The sequence below is a fragment of the Myiozetetes cayanensis genome, unplaced genomic scaffold (genome assembly GCF_022539395.1).
Source record: "Myiozetetes cayanensis isolate MyiCay16 unplaced genomic scaffold, myiCay2020 scf818, whole genome shotgun sequence".
Lineage (NCBI taxonomy): Eukaryota > Metazoa > Chordata > Aves > Passeriformes > Tyrannidae > Myiozetetes > Myiozetetes cayanensis.
This window is the reverse complement of record NW_026088095.1, coordinates 1,911-13,963: the sequence shown is the minus strand read 5'-3', so window position 1 is coordinate 13,963 and position 12,053 is coordinate 1,911. Positions and strand designations below refer to the sequence as shown.

Genomic DNA, 12,053 nt, shown 5'->3' with positions numbered 1-12,053 from the left:
ATGCCGTCGATTTTGCGCACAAACCCCCTGGGACCCCTCTAGGGACCCCCAGGACCCCCCAAACCCCCTGAGACCCCTCTGGGACCCCAGGACCCCTCAAATCCCCTCTGAGACCCCCAGGACCCCCCAGGACCCCTCACCTGTGCTTTGCCCACGCTCCTCTTGACCTTGCTGAAGGTCCTGTGGTTGTGGGGTCCCCAGAGACCCCCAGGACCCCTCAAATCCCTCTGTGACCCCCCAAATCTTCTCCAAACCCCCTGTGACCCCCCAGGACCCCCAGCCCCCTCACCTGTGCTTTGCCCACGCTCCTCTTGACCTTGCTGAGGCTCTTGTGGTTGTGGGGACCCCAGGACCCCCAAATCCCCTCCAAATCCCCCTGTGACCATTCCAGGACCCCCAGACCCCCAGGACCCCCCCAGCCCCCTCACCTGTGGTTTGCCCACGCTCCTCTTGACCTTGCTGAGGGTTTTTCTGTTCTAAGGGTCCCCCAGACCCCCAGGACCCCTCAAATCCCCTCTGTGACCCCAGGACCCCCAAATCCCTTCTGGGACCCCCCAGCCCCCTCACCTGTGCTTTGCCCACGCTCCTCTTGACCTTGCTGAGGGTTTTTCTGTTATAGGGTCCCCAAACCCCCCAGGACCCCTCAAATCCATTCTGTGACCCCAGGACCCCTCAAATCCCCTCTGGGACCCCCAGGACCCCCAAATCCTCTTTATGACCCCCAAAGCCCTCACCTGTGGTTTGCCCACGCTCCTCTTGACCTTGCTGAGGGTTTTCTGTTATAGGGTCCCCAAACCCCAGGACCCCCAAATCCCCTCTGTGACCCCTCAAATCCCCTCTGTGACCCCCCCAGGACCCCCCCAAAGCCCCTCACCTGTGGTTTGCCCACGCTCCTCTTGACCTTGCTGAGGGTTTTTCTGTTATAGGGGTCCCCCAAACCCCCAGGACCCCTCAAATCCCTCTGTGACCCCCCAGGACCCCCAAATCCCTCTGTGACCCCTCAAATCCCTCTGGGACCCCTCAAATCCCCTCTGTGACCCCCCAGGACCCCCAGGACCCCCAAAGCCCTCACCTGTGGTTTGCCCACGCTCCTCTTGACCTTGCTGAGGGTTTTTCTGTTATAGGGGTCCCCCAAACCCCCCCAGGACCCCTCAAATCCATTCTGTGACCCCCCCAGGACCCCCCAAAGCCCTCACCTGTGGTTTGCCCACGCTCCTCTTGACCTTGCTGAGGGTTTTTCTGTTATAGGGGTCCCCCCCCGGGCGCAGTTTCACCAGAGACTCCCCCGGCTCGGCGTGCAGCTGGGGGAAGGTGTGCAGGGCCTCCTGGGGGGGAAAAGGGGGTCACCTGGGGGTCCCTGGGGGTCCCTGAGGGTCACCTGGGACAGGGGGGCTCAGGGGACACCCCAATAGCCGGGTCTGGGGGCACTGGGGGGACCCCAACCCCTGGAGTGGGGGAAAGAGTGCAGGGACTGCTGGGGGGGCACTGGGGGTCACCTGGGGTCCCTGGGGGTCCCCGGGGGTCATCTGGGACAGGGGGGCTCAGGGGGGCTCAGGGGACACCCCAATAGCTGGGTCTGGGGGCACTGGGGGGGTCTCAGGGACCCCAACCCCTGGGGTGGGTGAGGGGCTGGGGAAGGTGTGCAGGGACTGCTGGGGGCAAAAAGGGGGTCACCTGGGGGTCCCTGAGGGTCCCTGAGGGTCCCCAAGGGTCACCTGGGACAGGGGGGCTCAGGGGGGCTCAGGGGACACCCCAATAGCCGGGTCTGGGGGCACTGGGGGTCTCAGGGACCCCCAACCCCTGGGCTGGGGAAGGTGTGCAGGGACTGCTGGGGGGCACTGGGGGGTCACCTGGGGGTCCCCAAAGGTCCCTGGGGGTCCCCAAGGGTCACCTGGGATGGGGGGGCTCAGGGGACACCCCAATAGCTGGGTCTGGGGGCACTGGGGGGGTCTCAGGGACCCCAACCCCTGGAGCTGGGGGAAGGGGTGCAGGGACTGCTGGGGGGACACTGGGGGTCACCTGGGGGTCCCTGAGGGTCCCTGAGGGTCCCTGAGGGTCACCTGGGACAGGGGGGCTCAGGGGACACCCCAATAGCTGGGTCTGGGGGCACTGGGGGGTCTGGGGGCACGGGGGTCTCAGGGGGACCCAACCCACAGGGCTGGGGGAAGGGGTGCAGGGACTGCTGGGGGGACATTGGGGGTCACCTGGGGGTCCCTGAGGGTCCCTGGGGTCCCAAGGGTCACCTGGGACAGGGGGCTCTGGGGGCTCAGGGGACACCCCAATAGCTGGGTCTGGGGGCACTGGGGGGTCTGGGGGCACTGGGGGGTCTCAGGGGACCCCAACCCCTGGAGCTGGGGGAAGGTGTGCAGGGACTGCTGGGGGGGACATTGGGGGTCACCTGGGGGTCCCCAAAGGTCCCTGGGGGTCCCCAAGGGTCACCTGGGACAGGGGGGCTCTGGGGGCTCAGGGGACACCCCAATAATTGGGTCTGGGGGTCTCAAGGAGACCACAACTCCTGAGGTGGGTGAGGGCTGGGGAAGGGGTGCAGGGACTGCTGGGGGAAAAAGGGGGTCACCTGGGGGTCCCTGGGGGTCTCCAAGGGTCCCTGAGGGTCACCTGGGACGGAGGGGCTCAGGGGGCTCAGGGGACACCCCAATAGCTGGGTCTAGGGGCACTGGGGGGTCTCAGGGACCCCAGCCCCTGGAGCTGGGAAGGTGTGCAGGGACTGCTGGGGGAAAGGGTCACCTGGGGGTCCCTGGGGGTCCCCAAGGGTCACCTGGGACAGGGGGGCTCAGGGGGCTCAGGGGACACCCCAATAGCTGGGTCTGGGGGTCTCAGGTGGGACCCCAACCCCCCTGGGGTGGGTGAGGGGCTGGGGAAGGGGTGCAGGGACTGCTGGGGGGGATTGGGGGTCACCTGGGGGTCCCTGGGGGTCACCTGGGACAGGGGGCTCAGGGGACACCCCAATAGCTGGGTCTGGGGGCACTGGGGGTCTGGGGGCACTGGGGGTCTCAGGGGACCCCAACCCCTGGAGCTGGGGGAAGGTGTGCAGGGACTGCTGGGGGGACATTGGGGGTCACCTGGGGGTCCCTAGGGGTCCCTGGGGTCCCGAGGGTCACCTGGGACAGGGGGCTCAGGGGGCTCAGGGGACACCCCAATAGCTGGGTCTGGGGGCACTGGGGGGTCTCAGGGGGACCCCAACCCCCTGGGGTGGGTGAGGGCTGGGGAAGGGTGCAGGGACTGCTGGGGGGACATTGGGGGTCACCTGGGGTCCTGGGGTCCCCAAGGGTCCTCGAGGGTCACCTGGGACAGGGGGCTCAGGGGGCTCAGGGGACACCCCAATAGCTGGGTCTGGGGGCACTGGGGGTCTCAGGGACCCCAACCCCCTGGGGTGGGGGAAGGTGTGCAGGGACTGCTGGGGGGCATTGGGGGTCACCTGGGGTCCCCAAGGGTCACCTGGGACAGGGGGCTCAGGGGACAGCCCCATAGTTGGGTCTGGGGGTCTCAGAGGGGACCCTAACCCCTGGGGTGGGTGAGGGGCTGGGGAAGGTGTGCAGGGACTGCTGGGGGGGAGGAGAAGGGGGCACCTGGGGGTCCCTGGGGTCCCTGGGGATCCCCAAAGGTCCCTAGGGGTCCCCAAGGGTCACCTGGGACAGGGGGGGCTCTGGGGGCTCAGGGGACACCCCAATAGCTGGGTCTGGGGGCACTGGGGGGTCTCAGGGAGGGACCCCAACCCTTGGAGCTGGGGAAGGTGTGCAGGGACTGCTGGGGGGACATTGGGGGGTCACCTGGGGGTCCCTGGGGTCTCTGAGGGTCACCTGGGACAGGGGGCACTGGGGAGTCTCAGGGACACTCCCATGGTGGGTCTGGGGGTCTCAGGGGGGACCCCAGCCCCTGGGGTGGAGTGAGGGCTGGGGAAGGGGTGCAGAAAGGGACTGCTGGGGGGAAAAAGGGGGTCACCTGGGGGTCCCCAAAGGTCCCTGGGGTCACCTGGGACAGGGGGCTCAGGGGTCACCCCATAGCTGGGTCTGGGGGCACTGGGGGTCCCAACCCCTGGGGTGGAGTGAGGGGCTGGGAAGGTGTGCAGGGCCTCCTGGGGGCAAAAAGGGTCACCTGGGGGTCCCCAAGGTCCCTGGGGTCCCTGAGGGTCCTTGAGGAGCAACTGGGACAGGTGGATTCATTGGTGCCCAGGGATGGGGGTCAGGAGGGACCCCAACCCCCTGGGGTGGGTGAGGGGGCTGGGGGAAGGGTGCAGGGACTGCTGGGGGACATTGGGGGTCACCTGGGGTCTCTGGGGTCCCTGGGGTCCCCAGGGGTCACCTGGGACAGGGGGGCTCAGGGGGCTCAGGGGACACCCCAATAGCTGGGTCTGGGGGCACTGGGGAAGTCTCAGGACCCCAACCCCTGGGGTGGGGAAGGTGTGCAGGGACTGCTGGGGGGCATGGGGTCACCTGGGGGTCCCCAAGGGTCACCTGGGACAGGGGGCTCAGGGGACAGCCCCATAGTTGGGTCTGGGGTCTCAGAGGGACCCCAGCCCCTGGGGTGGAGTGAGGGCTGGGGGAAGGTGTGCAGGGACTGCTGGGGGAGGAGGAAGGGGGGCACCTGGGGTCCCTGAGGGTCCCTGGGGTCCCCAAAGGTCCCTAGGGGTCCCGAAGGGTCACCTGGGACAGGGGGCTCTGGGGGCTCAGGGGACACCCCAATAGCTGGGTCTGGGGGCACTGGGGGGTCTCAGGAGGGACCCCAACCCTTGGAGCTGGGGAAGGTGTGCAGGGACTGCTGGGGGACATTGGGGGTCACCTGGGGGTCCCTGGGGTCTCTGGGGGTCACCTGGGACAGGGGGCACTGGGGGTCTCAGGGACACCCCCATAGTTGGGTCTGGGGGTCTCAGGGGACCCCAACCCCTGGGGTGGAGTGAGGGGCTGGGGAAGGGGTGCAGGGACTGCTGGGGGAAAAGGGGGTCACCTGGGGTCCCCAAAGGTCCCTGGGGTCACCTGGGACAGGGGGGCTCAGGGGACACCCCCATAGCTGGGTCTGGGGGCACTGGGGTCCCAGCCCCTGGGGTGGGTGAGGGCTGGGGGAAGGTGTGCAGGGCCTCCTGGGGGCAAAAGGGGGTCACCTAGGGGTCCCCAAAGGTCCCTGGGGGTCCCTGAGGGTCCTTGAGGAGCAACTGGGACAGGTGGATTCATTGGTGCCCAGGGATGGGGGTCAGGAGGGACCCCAACCCCCCTGGGGTGGGTGAGGGGCTGGGGGAAGGGGTGCAGGGACTGCTGGGGGGGACATTGGGGGTCACCTGGGGGTCTCTGGGGGTCCCTGGGGGTCCCTGGGGTCACCTGGGACAGGGGGCTCAGGGGGCTCAGGGGACACCCCAATAGCTGGGTCTGGGGGTCTCAGGGGGACCCCAACCCCTGGAGCTGGGGAAGGGGTGCAGGGACTGCTGGGGGGCACTGGGGGTCACCTGGGGTCACCCCCTCCCATTTGACCCCAGAGCCACCCCAGAGCCCCCAGCTCCCCTCCCCCTGTGACCCCAGAGCCCCCAAATCCCCAAAGGGTCACCTGCAGGTTGGGGGCAGCACCACCCCTAGAGCCCCCAGAGCCCCCAAAATCCCCCAATTCCCCCAGAGCCCCCAAAATGAGATACCTGCAGGCTGGGGTGCAGGATGACCCCAAATCACCCCCAAATCACCCCAGAGCCCCCAAATCCCCAAAATGAAGTACCTGCAGGCTGGGGTGCAGGGTGACCCCCAGAGCCCCAAATCCCCAGAGCCCCCAAATCCCCCCCAAAATGAGATACCTGCAGGCTGGGGTGCAGGGTGACCCCCAAATCAGCTCCAAATCCCCCAGAGTTCCCCAAAGCCCCCAAATCCCTCCCCTGGGGTCACCTGCAGGCTGGGGCAGCATCACCCCAAAGCCCCTCAAAATCACTCCCAAATCCCCAGAGCCCCCAAATCCCCCAAAATGAAGTACCTGCAGGCTGGGGTGCAGGGTGACCCCAGAGCCCCCAAAATCCCCCAGAGCCCCCAAAATCCCCCAGAGCCCCCAAATCCCCCCAAAAGGGTCACCTGCAGGTTGGGGGCAGCACCACCCCAGAGCCCCCCAAATCCTCCAAATCCCCACAGAGCCCCCAAATCCCCCAAATTCCCCAAATCCCCCAAAATGAAGTACCTGCAGGCTGGGGTGCAGGGTGAGCCCCCAGAGCCCCCCCAAATAATAAAATAAATAAAATACCTGCAGGCTGGGGTGCAGGGTGAGCCCCAGAGCCCCCAAATCCCCCAATTAATGAAATAAATGAGATACCTGCAGAGTGGGGTGCAGGGTGACCCCCCAGAGCCCCCCAAATCCCCCCCAATTAATGAAATAAATAAAATACCTGCAGGGTGGGGTGCAGGGTGACCCCCCAGAGCCCCCCCAAATCCCCCCCAAACTGAAATACCTGCAGGGTGGGGTGCAGGGTGACCCCCCAAATAATGAAATAAATTAAATACCTGCAGGGTGGGGTGCAGGGTGACCCCCCAATTAATGAAATAAATAAAATACCTGCAGGGTGGGGTGCAGGGTGACCCCCCAATAATGAAATAAATAATGAAATACCTGCAGGGTGGGGTGCAGGGTCACTCTCTTGAGCACTTTTTTCTTGTGGTCGTTGAGGATGCCGTCGATTTTGCGCATGGGGGGCAGGTACAGCTCGTCTGGGGGGAGGGGTGGGGTTAGGAGGGTTTTGGGGGTTTTTGGGGTGTTTTTGGGGGGTTTTAGGGTTTTGGGTGTGTTTGGGGGTTTTTGGATTTTTGGGGTTTTGGGGGTGTTCTTTGGGGTTTTGATTTTTTTTGGGTTTTGAGGGTCTTTTGGGGGTTTTGGCTTTTGGGGTAGTTTTGGGGGGTTTTGGGGTGTTTTGGGGTTTTTGGGGGTTTGGTTTTTGGGGTGTTTTGGGGTGTTTTAGGGGAGTTTTGGGGTGTTTTTAGGGTTTTTGGGGGGTTTTGGGGTGTTTTTGGGGGTGTTTTGGAGTTTTTGGGGTGTTTTTGGGGGGGTTAAGGTGGTTTTGGGGTGTTTTTGGGCGGTTTTGGGGTGTTTTTGGGGGTTAAGGTGTTTTTGGGGGGTTGGGGTGTTTTTGGGGGTTGGGGGTTTTTGAGGGATTTTTGGGTGGTTTTGGGGTGTTTTTGGGGGTTTTTGGGTGTTTTGGGGGCTTTTGGTGTGTTTTTGGTGGGTTTTGGGGTGTTTTGGGAGTGTCTTTGAGGGTTTGGGAGATTTTCGAGAGTTTTTGGGGTGTTTTTGGGAGGTTTTTGGACTGGTTTTGGAAGGTTTTTGGGGGTTGAGGCTTTTTGGGGAGGTTTTGGGGTGTTTTTGGAAGGTCTTTTGGAGGTTTTGGGGTGTTTTGGGGGGTTTTGGGGTGTTTCTGGGGGTTTGGGTGGTTTTAGGGGTTTTTGGGTATGGTTTTGGGGGTTTTGGGGTGTTTTGGGGGGTTTAGGGTGTTTTTGGGGAGTTGGGGTTGTTTTAGGGGGTTTTGGGGTGTTTTGAGGTGTTTGGGGTGTTTTGGGGGTGTTTTTGGAAGGTTTTTGGGGGTTTGTGGGGTTTGGGGTGTTTTGGGTGTTTTGGGGGTTTAAGGTGTTTTGAGGGAGTCTTTGGGGGTTTTTGGGGGCTTTTGGGGGCAGGTACAGCTCATCTGGGGGGAGGGTGGGTTAGGGGGTTTGGGGGTGTTTTGGGGGTTTATGGGGTTTTGAGCTGTTTTTGGGTGGTTTTGGGGTTTTTGGATGTTTGAGGTTTTTAGGGGTGTTCTTTGGGGTTTTTGGGGTTTGGATTTTGAGGGTCTTTTGGGGGTTTTTGGCTTTTTTGGGAGTAGTTTTGGGGGAGTTTTGGGGTGTTTTGGGGTTCTTTTGGGGATTTTGGGGTTTTTGGGGGGTTTTGGGGTGTTTTGGGGAGTTTTGGGGTGTTTAGGGGTTTTTGGGGGTTTTGGGGATTTTGGGTGTTTATGGAAGTGGTTTGGGAGTGTTTTGGGGGTTTTTGTGGTGTTTTCTGGGGGGGTCTTTGGGGGTTTTTGGGGGCAGATTTGGGGGGCAGGTACAGCTCGTCTGGGGAGGGCAGGGGTTAGGGAGGTTGGGGGTTTTGGGGTGTTTTTGGGGGGTTTTGGGGTGTTTTGGGGATTTTTGGGGTTTTTGAGGTGTTTGTTTGGGGGTTTTGGGGTGGTTTTGGGGTGTTTTTGGGGTGTTTTAGGGGTGTTTTTAGGGTGTTTTTAGGGGGTTTGGGAGGTTTTGAGGAGATTTTGGGGTGTTTTTGAAGGTTTTGGGAGGTTTTGAGGGCTTTTTGGGGGATTTTGGGGTGTTTTCTGGGTGTTTTTGGGGGGTTTGGGGTATTTTTAGGGTGTTTTTAGGGTGTTTGGGGTGTTTGGGGGTTTTGGAGTGTTTTTGGGGGTTTGGGTGTTTTTGGGATGTTTTGGGGAGTTTTGGGGGTCAGGTACAGTTCGTCTGGGGAGGGTGGGGTTAGGGGGCTTTGGGGGTTTTGGGGTGTTTTTGGGGTGTTTTGGGTGGGCTTGGGTGTTTTGGGTGTTTTGGGGGGTTTTGGGGGTTTTGGGGTGTTTTGGGGGTTTTGGGTTTTTGGGGATTTCTGGGGTGGTTTGGGGTGTTTTGGGGGGAGTTTGGGGTGTTTTAGGGTGTTTTTGGGGCTTTTGGGGTGTTTTTGGTGGGTTTTTGGGGTGTTTTTGGTGGGTTTTAGGGGTGTCTGGGGTTTTGGAAGATTTTGAGATGTTTTGGGGTGTTTTTGGACTGGTTTTTGGAAGGTTTTTGGGGGGTTGAGGCTTTTTGGGAGGTTTTGGGGTGTTTTTGGAAGGTCTTTTGGGAGGTTTGGGGTGTTTTTTGGGGAGGTTTTGGGGTGTTTTTGGAAGGTCTTTTGGAGGGTTTTGGGGTGTTTTTGGGGGTTATTGGGGTGTTTTTGGTGGGTTTTAGGGGTGTCTTTGGGGGGTTTTGAGGTATTTTTGGGGTGTTTTTGGGGGTTTTGGGGTGTTTTTGGGGTTTTGGGAGTTTTTGAGGTGTTTTGGGGTGTTTTTGGGTTTTGGGGTGTTTTTGGGGTGTTTTGGGGTGGTTTTGGGGTGTTTTTGGGGGTTTTGGGGGGTTTTTGGGGTGTCTTTGGGGGTGTTTGGGGGGTTTTGAGGAATTTTTGGGGTGTTTTGGGGGTGGTTTTTGGGGGGTTTTGGGGGTTTCTTAGGGGTGTTTGGGGGTGTTTTCTAGGGGTTTTGGGGATTTTGGGGGTGTTTTTGGGGTGTTTTCTGAGAGGTGTTTGGGGGGTGTTTTGGGGGGTGTTTTGGGGATTTTTGGAGTGTTTTGGGGGTGTTTTGGAGTGTTTTGAGGATAGTTTTTGAGGGTGTTTTTGGGGGTGTTTTGGGGTGCTTTTGAGGTGTTTTTGGGGTGTTTTGGGGGTGTTTTTTGGGGGGTTTTTGGGGTGTTTTCTGAGAGGTTTTTAGGGGGTGTTTTGGGGGATTTTTGGAGTGGTTTTTGGGGTGTTTTTTGGAAGGTTTTTTGGGGGTATTTTTAAGGTATTTTTTGGGGTGTTTTTTGGGGTATTTTTGAGGTATTTTTGGGGGGTGTTGCCCCGCTCACCGTTGGTGTCCTCCAGGGCCTGGATCATGTCGGGGTCGAGGGCGGTGCTGACGAGCATCTCCACGTAGCTGCGGTACATCTCCCGCATGGCCCGCGTGTTCAGCGCCCGCCCCGCCGCCGGCGCGCGCTCTGCGGGCACCGGACACGCCCCCTTTCAGGGCGGGACACGCCCACCCCAAACTTCCTGCACCGCCCACCCCTCCCCTCCCCTCCCCTCCCCCCCGGCGGAACGGGAAAGCCACGCCCACCGAGTGCATCGTCCCTTAAAATGGGAGCCACGCCCACCGTTTAAGCCACGCCCCTTTTGCCCCCCTCTAAAAGTGGGGTCCACCCCCCTTCCTGTTATGAGATGTGTTGCCCCTTTAAATGGGAGCCACGCCCACCATTTAAACCACGCCCCTTTTTGCCAAAAGTCCCACCTTAAAATGAGGACCCCCCCCTGTTTCTTAGGTGCATCGCCCCTTTAAATGGGAGCCACGCCCACCAAATAAGCCACTCCCCTTTTTGCCAGCAGATCTGCCTAAAAGTGGGGACCACCCCCTGCATTGCCCCTTTAAATGGGAGCCACGCCCACCATGTAAACCACGCCCCTTTCACCAATAACCCCGCCCACCAGTGGGGACCACTCCCCTGGCCCTCATTGGGGGCGTCACCCCTTTAAATGGGAGCCACACCCACCATTAAACCACGCCCCTTTTCCCAGTATCCCCACCTAAGAGTGGCCCCCCCCCAATCAGGTGCATTGCCCCTTTAAATGGGAGCCACGCCCACCGTGAAAACCACGCCCCTTTCACCAGCAGCCCCGCCCACAAGTGGGGGACCACCCTGTGTCAGTAGATGTTGCCCCTTTAAACGGGAGCCACGCCCACCGCACAAACCACGCCCCTTTGCCAAAGCCCTGCCCACAAGTGGGACTCATCCCTAAATTATTCATAATTAGGGAGCCACGCCCACTGGGAACACCACGCCCACCATATTAACATCAGCTAAGCCACGCCCCCTCAGATGGGACCCACCCCCTCATTATCAACCAATTGGGAGGGGCGTGGCCCCTTGAAATAGAAGCCACGCCCCCATATTAAGCCACACCCCCTCAGAGGGGAAGCCCCGCCCATGAAAGAGGCCACACCCCCAAACCCCTCAAATTCCCCCCAAATTTCACCCCAGGGACCCCCCCCAAAATTTCGGGGTCCCCCCAGGACACACCCTGCTTGCTCTGGGGGTCCGTTCCCGACTCTGACATCAGCACCACCCAAATCCCCCATACCCCCTCTAATCCCCCAAACCCCCCAAATGCCCCCAAACCTCTCCCCAGCCCCTCCGATTTTGGAGTGCCCCCAGACAGCACCCTCCTTGCTCTGGGGTCAGTGCCAACTCTGGCGTCATCACCACCCCAAATTCCCCAATATCCCCCTCTAATCCCCCAAATCCCCTATAATCCCCCAAACCCCCAAATGCCCCCAACCCCCCCAGCCCCCCAGATTTTGGGGTACCCCAGCCCTCTCCTCCTCGCTGGGGGTCAGTCTCGACTTCGGACTCTGACGTCATCACCACTCAAGTCCCCCCAAATTCCTCTCAAACCCCCAAATTCCCCCAGGGACCCCAAACCCCCAAATTTCACCCCAGGAACCCCCGATTTTGGGGTGCCCCCAGACGCATCCCTCCTCGCTGGGGGTCGGTCCCTGACTTGGACTCGGACGTCATCACCACTCAAAACCCCCATTTTCCCCCCATAACCCCCTCTAATCCCCCAAATCCCCCAAATCCCCCAAACCCCTCCCCAGCCCCCAAATTTTGGGGTGCCCCCAGACACCCTCCTCGCTGGAGGTCCATTCCGACTCAATTCTGACGTCATCACCACTCAAAACCCCCATAACCCCCAAATCCACCCCAAACCCCCAATTGCCCCCAGGACCCCAAACCCCCCAAATTTCTGCTCCAGGGACCCCAGCTCCCCGATTTTGGGGTGCCCCAGACGCACCCTCCTCCCTGGGAGTCTGTCCCCTGACTCAGACTCGGACGTCATCACCACCCAAATCCCCCATAACCCCCTCAAATCCCCCAAATTTCCCCAGGGACCCCAAATCCCCCAAATTCCTCCTCAAACCCCCAAATTCCCCCAAATCCACCCCAAACCCCCAAACCTCCCCAGCCCCCCCGATTTTGGGGTGCCCCCAGACGCACCCTCCTCGCTGGGGGTCCGTCCCCACTCCAATTCTGACATCACCACCACCCAAAACCCCCATAACCCCCTCTAATCCCCCAAACCCCCAAATCCACCCCAAACCCCCATATTCCCCCAGGGACCCCAAACTCCCCAAATTTCTGCTCCAGGGACCCCTCCAGCCCTCCCAGATTTGGGGGTGCCCCCAGGCAGCACCCTCCTCGCTGGGGGTCCATTCTTGAATCAAATTCTGACGTCATCACCACCAAAACCCCCAATAACCTCCTCTAATCCCCCAAACCCCCCAA

General features: G+C 60.9%; 1 protein-coding gene across 1 annotated transcript; it reads right to left on the bottom strand.

Moving 5' to 3' along the window:
• Positions 1 to 1,072: 1,072 nt before the first annotated feature.
• Positions 1,073 to 11,774, bottom strand: LOC126652396 (proline-rich protein 12-like; the record flags this gene model as incomplete). The annotated part of the gene is made up of 5 exons (XM_050339137.1): positions 11,766 to 11,774; positions 9,582 to 9,710; positions 6,589 to 6,686; positions 1,197 to 1,325; positions 1,073 to 1,103 (listed from the first exon to the last, which is right to left on the bottom strand). Coding segments are annotated over exons 2-5 (346 nt in total), but the record flags the coding sequence as incomplete, so codon positions are not given.
• Positions 11,775 to 12,053: the final 279 nt, after the last annotated feature.